Source organism: Idiotropiscis lumnitzeri, chromosome 12 (assembly GCF_059441095.1).
Source record: "Idiotropiscis lumnitzeri isolate Australia: NSW breed Sydney's pygmy pipehorse chromosome 12, RoL_Ilum_1.0, whole genome shotgun sequence".
Lineage (NCBI taxonomy): Eukaryota > Metazoa > Chordata > Actinopteri > Syngnathiformes > Syngnathidae > Idiotropiscis > Idiotropiscis lumnitzeri.
The window spans coordinates 16,837,183-16,857,133 of NC_142402.1; the positions used below are offsets into that span (position 1 = coordinate 16,837,183).

The 19,951-nt window shown below is 41.8% G+C and overlaps 2 protein-coding genes across 6 annotated transcripts in view; one reads left to right on the forward strand and one right to left on the reverse strand.

Annotated features, from left to right (window-relative positions):
* Nucleotides 1-19,951, forward strand: part of pard3ab (par-3 family cell polarity regulator alpha, b) — an 81,645-nt gene that overhangs the window by 12,043 nt on the left and 49,651 nt on the right. For all 5 annotated transcript variants that reach the window (XM_088311678.1, XM_088311675.1, XM_088311680.1 and 2 more), the window contains one exon: nucleotides 8,826-8,927. In XM_088311678.1, coding sequence (XP_088167804.1) covers nucleotides 8,826-8,927 — 102 coding nt within the window. The remainder of the gene's footprint in view (nucleotides 1-8,825; nucleotides 8,928-19,951) is intronic.
* LOC148326231 (uncharacterized) lies at nucleotides 5,198-6,620 on the reverse strand. Its single transcript, XM_088311756.1, has 2 exons — nucleotides 6,311-6,620; nucleotides 5,198-5,587 (listed from the first exon to the last, which is right to left on the reverse strand). Exons 1-2 carry the CDS (start codon nucleotides 6,557-6,559, stop codon nucleotides 5,408-5,410), a joined length of 429 nt encoding a protein of 142 aa, XP_088167882.1. The 5' UTR covers nucleotides 6,560-6,620; the 3' UTR covers nucleotides 5,198-5,407.

The window sequence follows — 19,951 nt, forward strand, 5'->3', positions numbered from 1 at the left end:
TCAATTCCAGCGTTTTTCTGGATTTTGACTGATTTTGCAAGGCCAACAGAATATTGTGTTCTAATGCTATAAAAACACATACAAAAAAAAGAGGCTAAGACGTATAAATACGTCTTTGGGAGGGAGGGACTAGGTTTTTGAAAACATATATGTATGTATTATGGATTGAATGAGTTAAAAAAGAAAAAACACTGTAGTCCACACATACTGATGGGAAACTGCGTCCAATAAATGACATGTGAAAAAAAAAAATAATTGAATCAGTGTCAGAATGAAGACAAAATGTGGAAAAAGTGAAGTGCTGTGAATGTTTTCCAGATGCACCGTATGTACGTCACGTGCTATTTAATGACAGCGGAGACACTTTTGGTTACATTGCAATCTGCATTTGGTTGCCTTGATTGACAGCTGCTTTAACAGAGCGCATCTACACGCTCTACTTCGACACCCGTTCGCCACATTCCTCCGCGCAGAGCGAGCTCACAAAGCGGGTCAGTTTGAGCCAACTGCAGGAGTTTCCTGACAACGCGGCACACACAAGGCCTGGAGCTGGGAAACAAATAAGTAGGACACTTTGGTCACGGGATCAACTTTGGGAGTTGGGACGAAGGAAGCCGACGGGGGCGTTGGCGTCTTCACTTGCAACATGTGCGGACCGCTCGGAATGGAACAAGTCCACAGCTGGGAGGAAGAGGGACTTGAGTCACTGTTGAGACGCTAAATGCTAAACAAAGGTCTTCAGCAAGACTGGAAGATCATCTCAGATGGGACCACTCAAGTTAAAATACGGCACATTGGGGGGGGGGTTAAATGACTGAAATGGTGCCTTTTCATTTGTGACCTACTTTGGAGTCCAGGAAGTTAGTTAGCAAGCTAGCTAGCTAGCTAGCTATGCGTCTTCGCTTCGAATAGTCTGCTGTCATGGCTGCTTTTGAATTCTCTCTTTTCTGATGTGAGTGTGTGCAAGTCATGCACATTAAGGTGGAGGAATGAGGAAGGGAGAAAAAAAAAAACAGTGTGCCCGTTAGAGCGCCTTGTTGTCTGCCTTGAGTGTACGCAGAGAGAGATGGAAGAGTGAGGAGAGTGGAAGTTGAATTTCCAATTGAACAGCTAGCATTTGGGAAGGTGCTTAGGGTTGTTTGGAACATTTTAGAGCGCCTCGTCGTCTGTCGTGTGTGGTCATGTGACGTAGAGAAGGCGGAAGAGCAATGGAAATTAAAAAACAAAACAAAAAACGCCGGTCTGTGGACAGGGGCTTTGCGCTGGTGTCGCCACTTGAGAGTGCCTCATTGTTGCGATGTGGAAGAACCCGACGACGATCCGGTAAACGAGATTTCCGCTGCCAAGAAATTTAAGCAGGGATGTTTTAGCGGCTCACACATGTCTGATCTACATGTGCTATAAACTTTAAACAAAATCCTTGCGTTAAAGGAAGCGCTCGTTTCCTGAATGAAGTCATTCTGCGAAGAGCATCTGCAGCTTTTTTTTTTTTTTCAATGACTCGCACCTCCCGACAGGCCGACGGGAAATCCTGTCGTCGTGTCCCACAAAGCGCAACATGATCAACATTTCCAAGCTCGGCTCCCGTGTTGGCCTCAGGCGTCACTTTGAGCGTCCGGATTGACAGTTTCAATTTGATTGCTTTGTTCTGACCGTCCACGCAGACGACGTAGCGTGCCCGCATCCTCTTCGAAAGATAACATTTTGGCCTAATGTGATTGAGAGCATGAAGTTTCGTGATGCTCAAATGTCTTCTTTGACACACTCACGTGTTAATTACATGTGGTACATGAACACACTTTTAACGGAAAGAAAATTAAATACATAAATGAATTAAAAGTACCATTTATTTAAAAAATTAAAAAAAAAAAAAACATCCGGAATTGTCTTCGGGTCTTTTTTTTTTAAATTTCTTTTTAAACAACCATTTTCAAGTAGATGTGAGCCTAAATTTCCATCCTAAATGAGATGTGAGCTTGTGATGTACAATTAAGTGTTTTGAGGAGGAAACGTTAGCCTGAGGGAGAAATGCACAGGAAATACTTTGCAAATGGCCAGTAATGCACTTAATTTAAAAAAATAAATAAATTGGGGGCTATCCGATAAGAGAACAACATTGGGACTTAAAAGGCGGAATGGCCGCATGGGACGTGATGTCATGAACGTTGTTTCCTGCTGAATTATGGATGTTGTGTTGTGTTGTGTTTGCGGCTCGTGAAAAACGTCCTCCCATCTTCGCTTACATTTATCATTTGTGTCAGGAACATTCCTCTGACAAACACACGCAGTCAAATTTTTTGGGGGAGTGGGAATAAATAAAAGTAAAAATACGGACTAATCCTTTGTGCTTGTGTGTCAAGCAGACTATTTTTAGATGTCAGACTATCAAGCGTCTGCCTGTTCTAGTGCGATACAAGCGTTTCTCTCAATGGCGCCATTGTTTCAGCCTTTCTTGGGTTTCACTCTACTCGACCCCCCCCCACTACCCCTAGAACCTTTTCTGTGCTCTTTTTTTTATTTTTTTTAGATCTGTTAAAATATTGTGTTTGAATGTTGGAACAGGATGGTTCATTGACAGAATGAAGGATTGAATTACAAGGCCTTCACTTTTCATCTGATGGAGGGATTTTGTGTTCAAAATGAAATTCGGCACCAGGTCGACCTCTGCCAAGGCCGAAAAAGCAATGAAATGTTATGAGAATGTAACATGTCATTAAAAAAAAAAAAGATTCAGTCACACTGAATCAAACTATTACATTAAGCGTACCAGCTAGCCAGCTAGCTAGCTAGCTCGCTACTCCTTTGTTTCCATTTTTGTCCCTATTTATGGTAATAGTTTATGCCAGAAATATTCTCGCTGCTTTGTGTGACCTGCTGACGGTTTAGTGGTGGAAATAAACACTTTTAATGTGACAGTTAAGCATCAACAAGGTCTTTGGACTTTCTCAGTTCAGTCCGCTTATTATTGCTATCATTAGCGCGGGGGAGCTACTAATTGGACCGTCAGTTGGGCCACCCGAAAACTGAGGGCCCACTGTCAAAGTTGAGAATGTGAACACTGTGACGTCTCCTGTGGGACGCGCTTGGCCTTCCTCATGTTTATTTCAAATCTTAATTTGCTGAATGCGACGGAGACGGCCTGAAGCTCATTGAGAGTGTTTGGAAAATGTCTGCTTGCCTTCTAATTTCAGCAAGGATGCCCTTTTTTTTTTTACTTTTGTAACTGCAGGATCCTCCTTCTGTCCAGAAAATGTATGACACATTTATGGAGTCTTAAATAAATTTAAATTAGTTTTTTTTCCACACAATTTCCCCAGATTGCCTGCTGTTTTAGGGTTTTTTTTTTTTTTTGAGGGGGGTGACTCAAAATCCACCCAATATTGTCAAACTGTCACATCACAGTGAGACCGTTAGATTGTTAGGGCTCGCTCACATTATCAGAAATAGAGAACTTAAGATTTCTTTATTTTTTTTTCACGCTTGAAGGGTGGGCTGCCCGCCAATGGAAATAGTGGAGCATTGTGGGAAAAGGTGCAGACACGTGCGCTCTTGTGCGCTCTTGTGCTGCGTGTCACCGTGTCTTACACACGTTTCCCGCCCCGTTGTCTCACCGCTGATATTGACACTACGAGAATGAAAGGGTTCTCTGTGCCTTAGTTCAACCTCACTGACATTGTTCTCGTCACATATACGTGAGCGTGATGACCCCACAAGCGATGGGAAAAGTCCGCCGGGTCAAGGCCACTTTTTGCTGTTTAAAGACAATCCCCGGACACTTTATTAGGTACGCTGAGGCCTGATGAGAACGACTAGAAAACGTTTCGTCAAGTAATTGACATGCTTGAATAGACGTGAGCATTGGTGGGTGTGTTGCATAGTTAGAAAAAAATTGACCATCGAAAATTGAGGCTTCCCTTCTGGTTTGACGGCTCATTTGTTATTGTGGTTAAATTGTTGCGCTTATTTGGGAGTGACTCGTAAATATTGCCAATGGATCAGGTTGAATGAATGCAATTGAACGTTTTTATTTTCTTTCTGCGGCTAAATTAAGATGATAACCCAAACGTTAGCAAAAGGTGGTTGCTTCGACGTAACGATGAGCCAGATTTCGAGCAAAACATTTTTGACAAATGTTGCTTTTTGACCGGCTGTCCAAATCTGGATGCAAAAAAGGTTGCTTTGATCCGCTTGTTGTGATGTCACTTTCAGTTACCAAAATAATGTTACTTGGCAACGTATTCTTAAACAAAACTAATCTCGTTGCACACTTGAGTACAATGACAATAAAGGGATTTCTAATTTCAAACCTGATTGGCTCCTTATTAGTGACTCTATCACTTTGCCCAAAAAAAAGAAATTGCTAAAGTGAATTTTGGGTGAACAAAGCTCAAGTCTGTTTCATATTTTTTAAAGATATTTTATTAATTGTTGTACATTAGTTTGTTGTATAAAAAAAAAAAAAGAGCAGTTAAAAATTTGGGTGCAAAAAAGTTTGTCGAGAGCCCCGGTATCCTTTTTGCTTTGGACACAACTTGAGGAGCAGCAAGCAATAAAAGGACGACGTGTTGAGTAAAGTGCCAGTAAAGCTTCTTGTTACTTATTTAATCTGTCGCTAATTCACCTCCCCCGCTGTGAGGATCAATGCTCAGTTTGCCACAAATGGAATGAGTCGCTACGTTTTTCATTTACATTTGAGGATGTTTGGAATCCTCCATATGGCCTCCTAAATCCACAATCTTAATCTCATTTTATTCTCCAAGAAAAAAAAGGGTGTCACATGAAGTCAACACCGAAGGTCTAAAATGTACAACTGTTTTATTTATTTTTTTCCATTGCATTTTCTTTCCTATTCAATTCAGATTTTTGCCTTTTCCTCTTCAGGCTTCCAATTGGCTAAAAAGGCCTTAGCGTTAAACTGTAATAACACCACCTGTTTATTTGAAGGCCCTCTTGGGGGCGAAAAAAAAATCCCACTCAATAGCACCTGTCTTAAATTAAAAAAATAATCATCACGTGATAAAAATGTCTCAAATCAAACAAACAACAAAAAGAAAATGGACAGACGTGAACACTATCAGAAGTTGAGCAAAAAAGTCTCAAGGACTGAAGTCAACCATTTTGGTTTCAAGTGGCCACTTTGCACCAGTCGCACCCTTGCGTTAGAAGCAAGAAAACATCTTCAGCCGACACCAGGAAACACAGTTGAGGTACGGTTGCTTTAATTAAAAAGTGTTTTTTGTTTTTTAAAGTGTTTGACACGTGTAAACAAAATGTTTTGAGCTTACATTTTCAACAACTTCAATTTAGTAAGTTGTCAAGATTCTGAGCTCATGAAAAAGTGCGCTGCGACCAAACAAAGTCTTTGGATTTTTTTTTTCTCAAAGAATGAACTTGAGTTTCTTGTGGACTAATCACCAAAACTGTCCGTCTCGTCTATGCCGCTGCTTAGGACGGAGTTGTCGCTGCCGGAATCGGCGCTGTCCGAGTCTGAGTTGTCGGGTTGGTTTGTGTTTTGGGTCTCCATGAAGTCCATCAGGAACTCAAGCATTGAGATGTTGCTCTCCGTGATGCTCTGCGACGCTTTGAACTGCCAAAGGAAAGCAAGTCGGCATGTTAAGTTTCCACCTAGCGCCTCACTCTCGTTAGGAAGAAATAAAAAGTAGCTTTCTGACATTATTGAAAGACCGTAGCCTGAAATGAATTTGAAAAATGCCAAAAAAGACCTTAAAGCATAGTTTTAAACCTGGATTTAAAAGCATTTATTTATACTTGGGGCTATATAGATATTTTTGTTGCTGAAACATGAAGTCATTTGTAACGACGTAAGACGCTGGATGAAGTAGCATCGATGTTTTCAAGTCTCAGAGTATTTGATTGATAGTTGTCCATGTTTTCAAGTCTCAGAGTATTTGATTGATAGTTGGGTGAGGTGTTTTTTCAGAGCATAAAGTGGGTGCGCGCTCATTGTTTCATAGCAGAAAGAGTGGCTTGATTTTTTTTATTTAATTTTTCCCCCCATTTTGAAGCTTCATTATGTACTTGGCAATTTTTTAACCATTCAAATTTGTCACGGTTGTCAACATAATTCTCTGCGACGTGTCATATTTAGACATTTTACTTGAAAAGCAACTGACAAGCATGTTGTGGGTTGTTTTGCTACCTGTTACAACTATTGACAAATCACACAAAAACGTTTATTGTACTGTTAATCATTTTGTTTAAGTTGAGGTCTGTGAACGCATCTTTATTTGCTTTTCACACTGTTAAAAGTTCACAATTATTATGAAATAAATACAACTTGGCCTCCTACCTCCATGTCAATAAGCACGTTGTTGAGATAAATGCTGTCAAAACACTTTAGATTGTTGAATAGGTTCACGAGCTCCAGACATGCGGCCTCCTCGTCCTCGCCGCGTTTGTATGACGTCACGTCCATTGAGTCACGTCTCTTCTTTTGGCGGTCCTCCGCTGCCGAAAATGGCGGTAGCACCGGTTTGCTTTTCTCGGTCGTCTTGTCGTCGTGTCTCTGCCGGTTCTTTAAAAAACACCACAGAAACATTAGTGGACAAGTCGTCACGGCTTTGTTCTTTGAAGCAGGTTCATAAAGGGACGTTTTTTTTGCGGGGGTTTGGGGGGTAGGAGGAGCTATCAATCGAGGAGCTGCTGCGTCATTTTACGTAATCGCGTTACGTCAACGACGACGCGGATCCCGAAGAGTGGTTATTTAAAAAAATATATATATAAGTATTTTTTTACTCTTCGTCGTGTTTTGTAGCTAATAACAATCATGTCGGTGAAGGAAGACGTCCTCTCGATTCTTGGATTGGGTAAATTCGAGCGGCTTGTCAGCAACATGCACGCTCACGACGTGTTGCGTTCGATGACCTCACGTCGCATTTACGCGATGTTTGTCCAATATTATGTCATTCTTGTGCAATATTTCATATTCTGCCGCGCCGTTTCGTTGCGATGAAGTAACGTAATTAAAGTCTCTGTGCCAAACCGCGGCACTGTAGGTCTCTTATTATTTTAAAAGAGGTGAAGTGATGACAAAGTTGGCGTGTATAGCTTTGGTCCTAACCACAGTCGTTTCTTTAATTTACACCATTTGTCAGAAGTGCGTTCATATTTGGACACAATTTGTCATTTTAATGTGTAAACATACCGACGTTATTTGAAATTATGCTTGTTTTTGTGTTGACTCAAGTAAGCCTTGGTCATAATAATCTATTATGCTTTTTAAAATGATTAAGGCTTTTCTTGGGGGGGGGGGTGCATCCAGATATTTTCTGATGCAATCAAGGCAGATGAAAATAAAAACATTACAGTCAAATGAAAAGAAAAAATATTGCTGAAGACTTTTTGTTTTGTGAAAACAATTATTTTTTATTGAGCACCATTAATCGAGTACAAAGACATAAAAACTGTTAACAGTTTTCATTTGTCAGCTCAACCCAACCCCTAAGTGCACCTTAAACTTTCATAAATAATGGATGGATGGATAAACTTTATTACAACAATATCAGATCTTTCATGGATGATGGAATACTGAGGTAAAGGCGAATGAAACATGAATTAATTTTAATATGGACTACAGTTTATCTACTGCAATTACAGATATATCACCTTACTAAATATTTTGTTGTGCAATTTGGTAAACATGTATTACTAATTACACTACTATTAAGGCACAAGGGTGGATTACAACAATGTAAACGACATTTGTGTTGCCACTTTGTTGATATCACCTTGTTTCATGAAACTTGATATTTAAGCGTTTGTATTGGACACAAAAAGTGCTTGTGTTGATCTCAGTTTGTCACCACGCTTCAGCCAACTTCTCGTGACGTCTTTGTGGACCACGCGCTTCAAATTTTAGCGAGGTGGCCTTTGCAAGCAGCTATTTTTAGTTGGTGATTGGTCGGTCGGGATGCCTGACGATGACAAATAGATGTGCTTTGATTTGAACACGAGTGACTTCGGGAAGCTCTATCTGAGTCTGTGATTTTGAACATGTGGTACAAAAACAATATAATTCTAATGAAATTGTTTATGTCATTTAAATCTTAAAGTATCTTATTTGTTTGCAGAATCCTGGATCAGATGTTGTGTAAAAGGGCAATGGCGTATAAATTGCTAGCCCACTGTCTGAACACGGCTATGATTTTTTAGCCGTTCGCAGGAGGATGTTAAAAACGACAATCAGTAGAGGAAGACTACATTTTTGGTGTTGCTTGAGGAATTTTTTTTTTTTTTTAATTTATTATTATTTATTTTTATCTGTGCCCAAGTTGGACAGTGACCAACCCGATCCAGCAGATGGAGCTATGGTGAAAAAAAAGCTCCGTCTGTGGCAATTGGCTATTTTACACTGTCAACTTTGGAGATAATTTCTTAACTTTAACTGTATATCTCTTATGAGGTTGAAATAAACAATTGAATTGTATTGTTGCCATTATATTTTTTTCGTACTATGTTTGTTTAAAAGTAACCCTACCATAATGAAAGAAATTACATTCAACCTCTGTGTGATGCCCATTACTGCCACCTACAGGGCTGGAGTGGCTAAACATGTCAATGGCAGTTGTTTTGAATTTTCTAGTTAATTTTTTGCTTGTGAGATTTTCCCATTTATATACAGGCATGTGACATTTTTTTCTGAACTGAAAAGCAATGTCATGAACCCTCCTCTTTGTGGTACTCTTTACTGCCACCCTAGGGCTGGAGTGGAACAACACACCAATCGCACAAGTTTAAGCTTGTAGAGTTTATCTGTAGGATGTTTTTGTGTATTTTAAAGGAAGGATTATGTGCTTTCTTCCCAGGACGCCAGCTACTGGCTGCAGGTGCACCGTCTGGAGCACGGCGACGGTGGAATCTTGGACCTGGATGATGTGCTGTGCGACGTAGCGGACGACAAAGACCGGGTAAGACCAGTCAGACAATGCGCGCTTGTAGCGTGATGAGTAGATAGACCCCCACGCCTCTGTAGGCCTCATTTTGAGCATAGCGACAGTTTCTCATTTTCCAGCACAATGCTTGGAGCCGTGTCCCTTGTGCTCGTGTGCTCCAAGTTGAAATCCCGTGGTTGATTATGTTGGCACGCAGCGTGGATGTTGTAAAGCACTCTGGAGGAGGAAACCGTGTGTTTGCGGTCGCATGCCGCAGACCAGCTACACGCTTACCAGGATTGTGACGCAAAGACTGTCTGTTTCTGTGAGTGAGTGTGTATGTCTGTGTGTGTGTGTGTTCTTTTTAGTTAACTCATTCACTGCTAGCCATTTTCAAAGCAGACTTGCTTTGCAAAGCAGCAGTTTCAGAGCATTTTGACTGATTTGTGTTTGTTGTGATTTTTAATGGTCAGTTTTTCAAAGGATGATCGGTCGCGCTCCAATGACAAGCATGTACTGATTTTAAATCTCTCCGCTACCTCAAACATCTTCATTTGGGATGCCGCCCAAAAGCAGGAGGGTTCTTTCGTTACAGACAACCGCCAAGCTCCTGGCAGCTCCTGTGACTCATCTTTAGAGTCCATTCCGCCAGGCTGAGCTTTTTAAACTCTGGAAGGAATGCCGCCCCATCTTTTATTAGCTCACACACACACACGCATGTTTGGGGAAGCCAAGCATACTGTATGTTTTGAAAGTATGTGTGAGCAGCGTGCCAGGAAAAGTGGAGTGAATCTTTTTTTTTCCCCAACTTCTTTCCGTTATCTTCCCTTCCTCTGCACAGTCAGGGAAAGATTTGTTTGAGGCGTTTTTTCTCTGAGAAGTTATTCCCTGCTTGTCTTGTCAAGCCGGACAGATGACCACATGTCAGGTGTGAGGTGATACTCCTCCAACCATGCCAAGACTTCGAAACATGACGTTTGCGTTTATAGTGTGTGTTTGTGTGTGTTTGTAAAGACGTGTGTTTGGAGGCGTGTATCGCACAGCTGCGTCCGCCATCGCAGGGGTCATCATCCATGTGTGACCCCTGTCAGCATTTGAATGTTTGGCACGCGTGTAGCTTGTCGTCATTGTACAAATTTCACAATAAGGCGTAATTATTTTGCTGCAGTTGTATCATTTCCACGGCAACGGCGAAAGGCAAAAAAACAATTAAATCTGGCGCAAACTGAAACAGCAGTACTAAAAATGTTTTTTTAACCTCATTGTCATAAGGAAGTCTTTTTTGTGTGTTTAATTTTGACTTAAATCTTATAAAAACCAACCCCCCCCCCCCCCAAAAAAAAAGAGACATGTTAACATTTTCTGGGGTGAAAGCTAAACTTTTTAAAAACGGAAAAAAGTGGACAACGATAATCAGTGTTAATTCTCACATGATCGATACACAATCATCCACAGTACTTAGTGAATCCTGGATTTTTCTCTGCATTTCAGTTTACTTGCCGTGTTTGCCGTAACATGCATGCAATGAAAAAAAAATCACCGTTTGCTCCTTCGTTGTTTATTTTGGATGAATGTGATAGATGCTGCCTGTTCTTTGTGTGTGTATCGTATGTACTCGTATTTACTTCGACGCGTGCTATGTTTGTGTAAGCTGAATATAGTGCGTGGCATCACGTTCTCCGAGCATGGGAGACGAGCAGACAGACAGGAAGGCCACGAGGTTAAAACAACCCTGAGGCGTTGCTCATGACGTCTCCTCCCGCCTGTCTTCTGTGTGCGCGTGTGTGTGTGAGCAAATGTGATTGTCGAGGAAGCAATCCGATGGATCCTTTTCTGCCTGACATACAGGATACACTCGCAGATGTAACAATTGGCATTCGCAAATGTTTCAAGACAACATAAAACTATTTGCTTAAAAAAAAATATTTCTGGCTTTAAAATCATGTTCTGTATATCCACTATCGAATTTTGAATTCCAGCACTATGTGACGTGACGCTCAGTAATTACAAAAAAGATTTGGGAATCATGGCGACATCCTTTTGTTGAAAGAAAACAAGACTCGGGTGCAAAATGTGATCGGGACATCGTCAGATAGCAACGATGAAAGTTGTAAACGTTAATATTTCTCCTCAAAAACTGCGGAACTGAAAGAGTGATTTTGCCAGATGCATTTGAAACTTTATGTAAACATTGTGGGATTATAGTTGGGGGGTTTATTTAAGCAATAATCTATTATTTAAAAGTGTAACAAAAACGGTTTGTACCGGAAAATTGATTTTTGATTGAAAAGTTGCGAGTAAATCGAATTGTTCCATTTTGAAAAATATCGAGATGCGTATCGAATTGATTCGTCTTTTATTGGAGCGATCTATCGTAAAATGAAAAAGCGCTGATAAATGCATTTTAATCTATGTAAAATGACAACAAAAAAGTCATTTCATTCATCTCCTCAATATCTCGAATCGTATTCTCACTCAGTCGAACCGAATCGAATCGTACCACTTTGAAATCGAACCGTCCTTGAAAGGTTACGCAAGCCGCATATTGTAAACCGCAGCGAATCTGGATTTATGGAGGGATGCTCACAGCAACTATTAATATTACCATTTAAAACATTTTAGTGGAAGTCTGAGCATCCATATAGCGTATCTCTCAGTTATTGTTCTGGATCTGTGCCTGCGCTTGTGTTTATGTACCTCTGCCTGGGACATGTACGGGCAGACTGACAATTAATAAATGGCAAGCGGGCGAGGTGGGAAAGTGAGTTGCTGAAACATGCCCCGGAATTAGTTGTGAGCTCCTCGCCCTCCTTATCGCTATGCAAACCACACCCGCCGCACTCGGTCCTCAGATCCTCGCGGGCGAGCATCGCGGATGACCTCATTCCTTCCACGCTCGCCTTCCTCCTCCTTCCTTCCTTCCCCCTTCTTCCTCCTCGCCAGCCCCCCTAACCAGAACAAGATGACGACACGTTGCCAAATTCAGCCGCAGTTTGACCGACCGCTCATGACATATCTGTTGTGATTGATTGATTGTGTGGGAGATATCATGCTAAATGCTATGTGCTTTTTGTTTTGTTTGCTCTGACTTTCCACACCAAATACTTTTTGGAGGGACATGTTTGGCCAGCAGTGTATAATTTTCTGTGGTTTTTATTGCAACTCAGCACTCCAGAGCACAAAAGAAACGATGTGCAAAATTTGGGTTTTCGTCACTTGGAATGAATTGAATCTGGATCAGTGGCGCCACCATGAGCTTCGGGACAATTTAAAACAAAGTAGCAAAAGTCATACTGAGATTCAATAAAGAAAAAAGTAACTTTTTTCAAGTCATTTGGCCATTTACCAGGTCCAACATGTCCAAGAGATTTTGTCCGATTGCAACCAAATTTAAGATGCGTTGGTAAAGCAAATGATGGAAAACATATGTCACGGTCAAATCGTTTTTCTGATCAGAAAAAGAAAATAAATGGAACTTTGTCTTCATTTATTTTATAATGAACTTTTGCCCATTAAAAAAAAAAAGTGTGATGGCTGTTTAGGATTTCAGAACGCAATTTAATGCAGTATAAGGCAGGAGACATTCTTATTTTATTTGTGGTACAGTGTATAAAATAAAGTATGCTCTTGCGCTTCTCGCTCCGGTCATGTTCAACATCGTTTAAACGAGCACATTTCCTTCTGTGGTCACTTTGGCGTCCTTCTTCATCTTTTCGTTCATGAGGTCCGGCCTCCGTGATCCCGAGGACCCACAACACGGCACTAAGCCCGACGCCACCGTACATGGACACAAGGGAGACACTATGGTAGATTTTAACTCCCTCTAAAAGGGCCAAATGCTCAAATGTTGGGGAGCCGAGAAATAATCCAATTTAAGCATCTCTTCGCCTTCCGAAAATAATGGCCTTGGTCTCTTTTTTTTGTTTGTTTTATTGCTGTTGTTTTTTACTTCTGGCAGTACGGTGACATCTAAGTCCAAAATAAAAACAATAACTTTTGTGCTCAGATAGTTGGAAAGTGGACGTGGGGCTGTCTGAAATTCACCTATCAAATCTCTGCCTTTCATGTCTCTGCTTGCAATTGTCCCGCTCGCATCTCTTGTTGTTTGTCATGGCAACAATTTGTAAAGGTCTAATGGAAAAGATTTCATCGAAGGCCCAGTGTCCTGTGCTCTGATAACTGTTTATTTCACTTCCAACCAGGTGGGTCCTTTGATGCTTGTTGCTGTCCAAACAAGCGGAACTTTTTGTTGTCAAAGTCTGCCCTCTTGTGGTCAAAGGTGACAATGCATGTAAAAATATTAAATGACTAAGAGTCATTTGTCACATATTGCCCCAGATGATCTTTTGGTTTGGATTTGATTTCTTCTTATTGTACATTGTGTTACATAATACTGAGTTTAGAGGGACAACAATGAACCGGTTAATCGATAATTAATCGCTTATCAAATTCATTAGCGACTATTTTGTTAATTGAGTAAGAGTTCAGACCTCTTGTTTGGCTTTTAATTACCCAAGTCGTCTGATTTTTAGCCTCCTCCATCCATTATCTGATCGGCTTCTCCTCATGAGGGACGCTGGCGTGCTGGAGCCTATCCCAGCTGTCTTTGGGCAGTCGGCGGGGTACAACCTGAACTGGTTCTCAGCCAATCACAAGGCACACGTTTACCGGCCGGGGGCAGATTCGAATCCATGACCTGCTGTTGGGCGGATGTGCAAAACAATCAGCCATTTTGCCACCGATTTTAGCCTCTCAACTGTAAAATCTCTGATTTCTGTAATCTTCCATGCAAGAAGACTGCTTTCCTTTTTGTGTTTGATCAAAATAAGTCGCTATTTCTTTGATGTTTTCTGACATGCTACAGACGAAACCTGTAACTGATTCAATTATGTTAGTGCGTTTTGTGCGCTACCAATTTGAAATCATCCCGGTTTTAAATTAAAGATGTATATATTTTTATCCAGTTCATCAATTAATTGAAAAAAAATCACATCCGCAGATTAATTGCTTCTGAAAATAATTATTTGCTGCCCAGTGTCCAAATCCCACATATTCCCAAAACTCCGTTATTGCACACTTTCACCAAAAGGTGGCAGTGTGATCACATGAAGCCTGACTGCAAGCTGCTGGAATGTCTCTAGCGACACTCACTCCCCAAACAAGCACTCACTGAGTGTTGGATGCTTTTGAGACTTAATGACTGGAAGAGTTTAAAGGCTTCATTTGTTCATTGAGTGTCTGCCTTTAGAGCGGGCCGCCGACCTTTCTGGACTTTGAGTTCACCACAAGGGGTCACGGTAGGATCACAGAACTAGACCCAAGTCCAGGCATATGACCTCGGTCATCACTTAAGCCTGTGGCTCAGTGGCGGTTAGGACTTCGGGGACTTGTGATTGCGCAACTAACAAAGTGAGACGAGGTGCCTCGGACCTCCCTCAGACCGCTAGTCGAGCAATTAAACAGGAAGAAGCTGCTCTCGCAACAAACTCATTGACCGCATATAATCAGCATTGTGCCGAATAAACTCGACCGCTGCTCTCTCGTCCTTTTTCCATCCTCCGATTGTGCCTCAGCCGCGCAAACCCAAACAATCCGCCTGGCCGTTCCCTATAGGCCTGTTTTTATAAGCATGCCTTCAGGCAGATCTCTGAAGATGAGTCTCCAAAACTTTCCTCCCCATAGGGTCCCATTTATTTATTTATTTATTTTTCAGCAAGCCAGCGGCTGTTGCCAAGGAAAATGTTTAGCCCGATGTTATTGTGTGAGCAGGGTTCAATACTTTCTCACACACACACAAAGTCACACATCCGAGGGAATGCTCCTGACAAAGCCCTAAAGGGCTGTCACAAGTCGACAGTTGCCAGTCGGGCTGAACCATTTTGGGAAAAGATTGCATTGCTACTTTTCTCACAGATATTACCTTCAAAGCTTTTGCTCTAATAATGTATGAACACTAAAGAGACAGTGTGAGGCGGGCAATCCTTTAGTTATGGAGAAAGCCTTTATTCTGGGCATTTAGAAACATTTTTCATTTCTATTATTTGTGGCACTTCTTGGTCCTTAAAGGTGGCATCTCACTGAGCGGTTGTTGAAGATATTGTTTGCAAACACACCCCGTTTTCAAGCCTTGCGCCCCTTGGTGAGATTGCACCTTAACGTCCTCGCATATCTTGCATATCGTAAAAATAAAGTCCATACTGCTGTGGCGCAAGATAGCTTGGCACCCTGCATTCAAGCAAATGTTTTATTTATTTATTTTTTTAAATCAGTACTGTGTGACCTGCTTTGTGAATATGGGGCACTAACGGCAGCTTTGACGATTTCGAAATCGCATTTTCTAAGATTGCGATTTCAGTCCCATAACGATAAATCGTTCAGCCCTACTCCAGCAAATGGCATGACACGCCTGTCCGTGATTCCCTGCGTCATCCTGAGCACTGCATGACTTGGAGCAACTGGCCAGACTTGGTCAGCCATAATTCAACTCGGAATCGGGTTCGAAACGAGCTCACATTGCCCGCTTCCCAACTAGGTCTTCCTTTCTCCTCCTCCACTTTCGTCGTTGTCACTCTAATTGCCCCATAAAAAGAAATGCTCGCAGACGGATTTGGTCCTCTCAGGTTCCTCTTTGCTCACAAGATTAATTGCCCGTAAAAGTGACAGGCCACTTGTTGTCCTTTCACGCCCCCCCACCCCCCCCGCTCTCTGGAGACTTTTAGCCGTCTTCTCTGTCGTGTTGTGTAGTTTCCTTCGACTCTGCGCAACTGGCAACGTGCTGAACTTTTGCTCTGGTGCGGCTTATCACGACCGATCAAGAGAAAATGTGTCTGCAGTGTGTGTCAGAAAGCCTTTTTTTTTTAAGTGGCGTGATGGAACTGATGCAATGCTTTCATAGTCTTTGTAACCTTTAATGTGCTTCTCTGTGATGGAAGTGTTTATATGGACTCTTGAAGAGTTTAGAATATGATAGCGACGGCGCTGAGACCCTGCCAAAAACCGAGTCACACTTAAAACAGTCTTGTTGTTGGTGTTATTTATTTTTACGTGCTGGTGTACTTTTACTTGTATGTTTAAAGTCTCGGTATCAAGTGGAATCATTCACACCAGCGCCGTTTCCAGATGTACAAGCCAGCGATACATCTTTCTTTGTGTTCCCGCGCTTGTTTCTATCTTGTCCTCCACAACATGTCCAAAAACATATTTTCAGTTTGCCAATGAACCGCAGCATGCCTGAATTTGATCCAGACCGAGACCGAACGTTCCACCGTTGTTCTTAAGACCACGTGCCGCATGTTCTTCAGGATCAGCTCCAGAAGGGACTGCGAGTTTCAAGCCTGACCGTCAAGTAGTCGCTTTCCCCCTGCCAAGACCGGATGAGGAATCTGCAACTGGGGGGGGGGGGGGGGTGATGACGGCTACATGGAACTTGAGCCTCCTGGAGAGACGAGCAGAGCCCCAAAGACTGGCGTGAGAGAATGTTGTACATGTTTACAAGTCATTAGCAGTCTCCTTCGCAGAACTTCTTCCCCCTCTCAGCAGTTGGTTGCAGTTTTTGAAAAGTCGGGGGTGCCATTGTAGCTCAGGGGTCACACGGAGGAAAATCTATTACTTACTGGGTCGGACCTGTAAAATCAGGATCTATAACATAAAACAACTGGCCTCAATATTACGCAGATTATCGCTATTTGCGAGATGTCCTGATGTTTCCAGTCGTTGAATCCGTCATATTTAACACACTTATTATTTTTTTTTATATATATATATACTTTACCAAATCTTCTCGCGGGCTGGATTAAACCCGCTTTCGGGCCTGATAAGACACCCCTGCCTTAGGACATGAAATGACGTAAGCATGTCAAGCACAGATGGGTGAGGAAAAGTGACTTTGCTGCAGTGTAGCATTTGGAGGTTGTCGAAACGCTGATTTGTGTTCTTATGTCCCAGAGGTGATGTTCATGTGATAGTTGGCCTTTCTTTTAATGAGGTTTGAGTGACAACTTGTAAGCTGATGATGTGCTCTAAGCTTCTTCGAAGGTTAGAGTTCATGTTTGGACACTCGAGGGACGAGCCAGCGATACCACCTCACTCCCGTAACGAATCACTAATCCGGCGTCCCTTCGCCCCAACTCTGCGGAACCTGGGCTAATCGCAAATATCCTCCATCGTGAGGAATTCTCCCTCTGAAATCACCGCGGCTCGCAATATCATCCGTTATCTTCAACGGCAGAGCGCGTGGTGAGTTATCGCAGCATTTTGAAGGAAACGACTCCCTCGTGAAATCAGCGATGTCTGCTATGTAAAATGTGGCCAAAAAAAAAAAGAAGACGAATGATCTCTCGCCAGGAAAACACGTGGCTGGTGTTTGAGGGCTGACGTCACAGTCGCTACAGTGCCACGAGAAAATAAAACACTTGAAAAACCCTGAGAGATGCAAAGGGAATCTGCCATTTTAGTCTGACGTGGCCATTTTCGATTTCATTTTGGTTATTTCCAAGGGTTCTTCGTGGACCGGCTTGTACTGGAAATTGTGTACAATTGCAACCAAATTGTGCATGGCCACAACAAGGCAACTAAAGTTGAAGGCTCAAAATTCAGCCCGTGAAGACAATTTTCCTTCGAAATATGAATATTGGTAAGCAAGTCCTAAAAAGGTCTCCGGGTCACATGTCGTAAAACAAGCAAGAGGACTGTCATTTTGCTTCTACATTTCAAAGCGTCGTTTAATGACAAAGTTGTCTTAGAGATTTTTACGATTGCTCAGAAAATTTAGCCACTAATGGTAGACATGTCGATAATGAGTTGACAGACAAAAAAAGTCTCAAATTCCTAACCCATGAAAACAAAACTGGATTCTGATTCTGATTCTGATTCTTTTTTTAGGCTCATTTTCAGGGATTGCCTTCATGGTACAACAACTATTGATTTAACGTAAAATTTAATCTGATTTACTTTTTTTGATTGCCAGGATTTGAAAACGTATCCGCACTTGTCAGAGCACACCTAACAAAACAAAAATCAAGTCAGGCACCTGATCACAAAAGCACTTCCTGGATCGCATCTCCAGGTCTTGGATCCTTGGAACGGCCCAATCTGTTCTTAAATCAAACGTTGTCAAATGAACAAATGGACACTTGACTATTGCGTTGCCAGGGTTTGCAACTCTTTTTCTTTTTTTTTTTTCATCAAAGGTTTTTATTGCAAGGGCTCTTCAAATATTGCGATAGTAAACCCAGGTGACATCTTCAATGAAAAAAACACTCTTAGAAGGCCAACATTTGGTTTCTAAGCCCGCAGATGCTGTAATTCGTGATTGCAATGACATTTTTAGCTCTTTAATGATCAGTTTTACGTTTTCTTCTTCATGTTTAAATTAGAGACCTTAAAAGCTTTTCTAAAGTGCGTATATTGATGAATCCCGCAACTAGTTTACTTAAATCGTCTTGTGTTGTTTTGTTCTTTATTAACTGTGGATATAGTTGCCGTATTGAGGCAAGTACAAGTCATCGTATTAATCTTGTCTGTGAGCGAGTTTCCCTCCAAATGCTATTAAGCGTTGGCGTGCGGATCGGGCGACTTAATTAAACTAATACATCAACGCTCTCGCCACCATCTGCGTTTTTTTTTTGTTTTTTTTTAAACGGCAGCGTCGCTGCCTGCGATGTGTTGATTAGCCCTACGCAAAAAAAAAAAAAAACAGGTAATTGAAGCACAGGCGCTAAATATAGCCAGGCAGCGCGATTAGCGATGGCGGCGCATGATGCATGGCACTCGTTAGCGACGCCATCGCTAGCCTTGCCGCCCACATTCCCGGTCATTACAGGGGAACGCTGCCCTGTCGGCACCAGTCTCACTTTTCCTCTCAAAGCAGTCAACTTTGGATGGTTGTTGAGTGACTTTCGATAAGTATGCCATCCCTTTTGGAAGAGTGTAAATTTAACGACATGTATCATAGCATTTGTCATTGCTATAAAATGGTGTAATAGTAAATTTCGTGTAGCACACCTCACTTTGAGTACTACTTTTAGTTCTGTCGTCGTCATTAGCATTCGCTCTAGCTTAGCATCATTGCGCGGAAAAGCTAACGAGAGCACAAACATGGACGACTGTTCATCTTTGATTGTTTTTTTTTTCCAACATTTTCATTTTCTTCATTTGAAAAAAAAAAAAAACGTGAGCACGGAGGTGATTGTTAAAACAGATCAACTGTTTCTGAGCCATGTTTTCCCCGAGTTGTTTTCTCATAATTAGCGTTTTCCTCTTTGGCTTAGCATCACTAATGCACTGTCCCCGCTAAAAAAAGCTAAACAAAACAAAACTATATATACATATATATATATTTTTTTAATATTCATTACCATAATTACCAATTTTCTCTTTAGCGGAGCATAACAGACATAACCTATGAAAGGCGACACTTGGCTAAAAAGTCAAACAAACCTGCCAGAATGTGGACAAATGCAAAATGGATCAGCTACAGCTAGTGCCAAGCTTCTGTGTTTCTTATCATTATGTCACCATTAACGGTTTCTCCATTATGATACGCTCTGCATGCACCAACCCCCCCCCAACATTAAAAAAGCCCACCCAAAACATGGACGTGGAAGTACATCCGCCAATGCCAAGTGACTATCAAATTTTCGTTCGGTTTCTGACTTGATGACTTTTCCTTCTTTTCTCGAGGTATTGGACCGTTGAGGCTCCGCTTTTATTATTACTGCAACTCTAGATGACTTGTTATTGGATGATTGACAGTCCCTTTGCTCCATTGTCCGCAATCCAAGCCGACTTTCTGAAGAGGACTGAAAACAGGACGTCTGCTTTCCTGACGCAGGATCTCGTCCTCGAGTGGAGTTACACAACAAGTTGACAAAGAACATTTAGCAACAACTTGCACAAACGATGAACCCGAGTGAGTGCGTCGCGGTTTCTGGAATCAGCAGTCGGTCCTGTCGGGAAAAAGTGTTTTGTAAGGAGGGGAAAGTTTGAAAGTCTACTCCTCAGCCATGTTGGGACAAGGCGTTTAGATTATGCAGCTGTGCTTGTCAAAGTGATTCTCATAT

Coding starts and splice junctions, on each gene's coding strand:
- LOC148326231 (XM_088311756.1), bottom strand. CDS start 6,559: ATGTTTCTGTGGTGTTTTTTAAAGAACCGGCAGAGACACGACGACAAG. Junction 5,588..6,310: donor ACGTGCTTATTGACATGGAG/GTAGGAGGCCAA, acceptor TTCCTTTGGCAG/TTCAAAGCGTCGCAGAGCAT.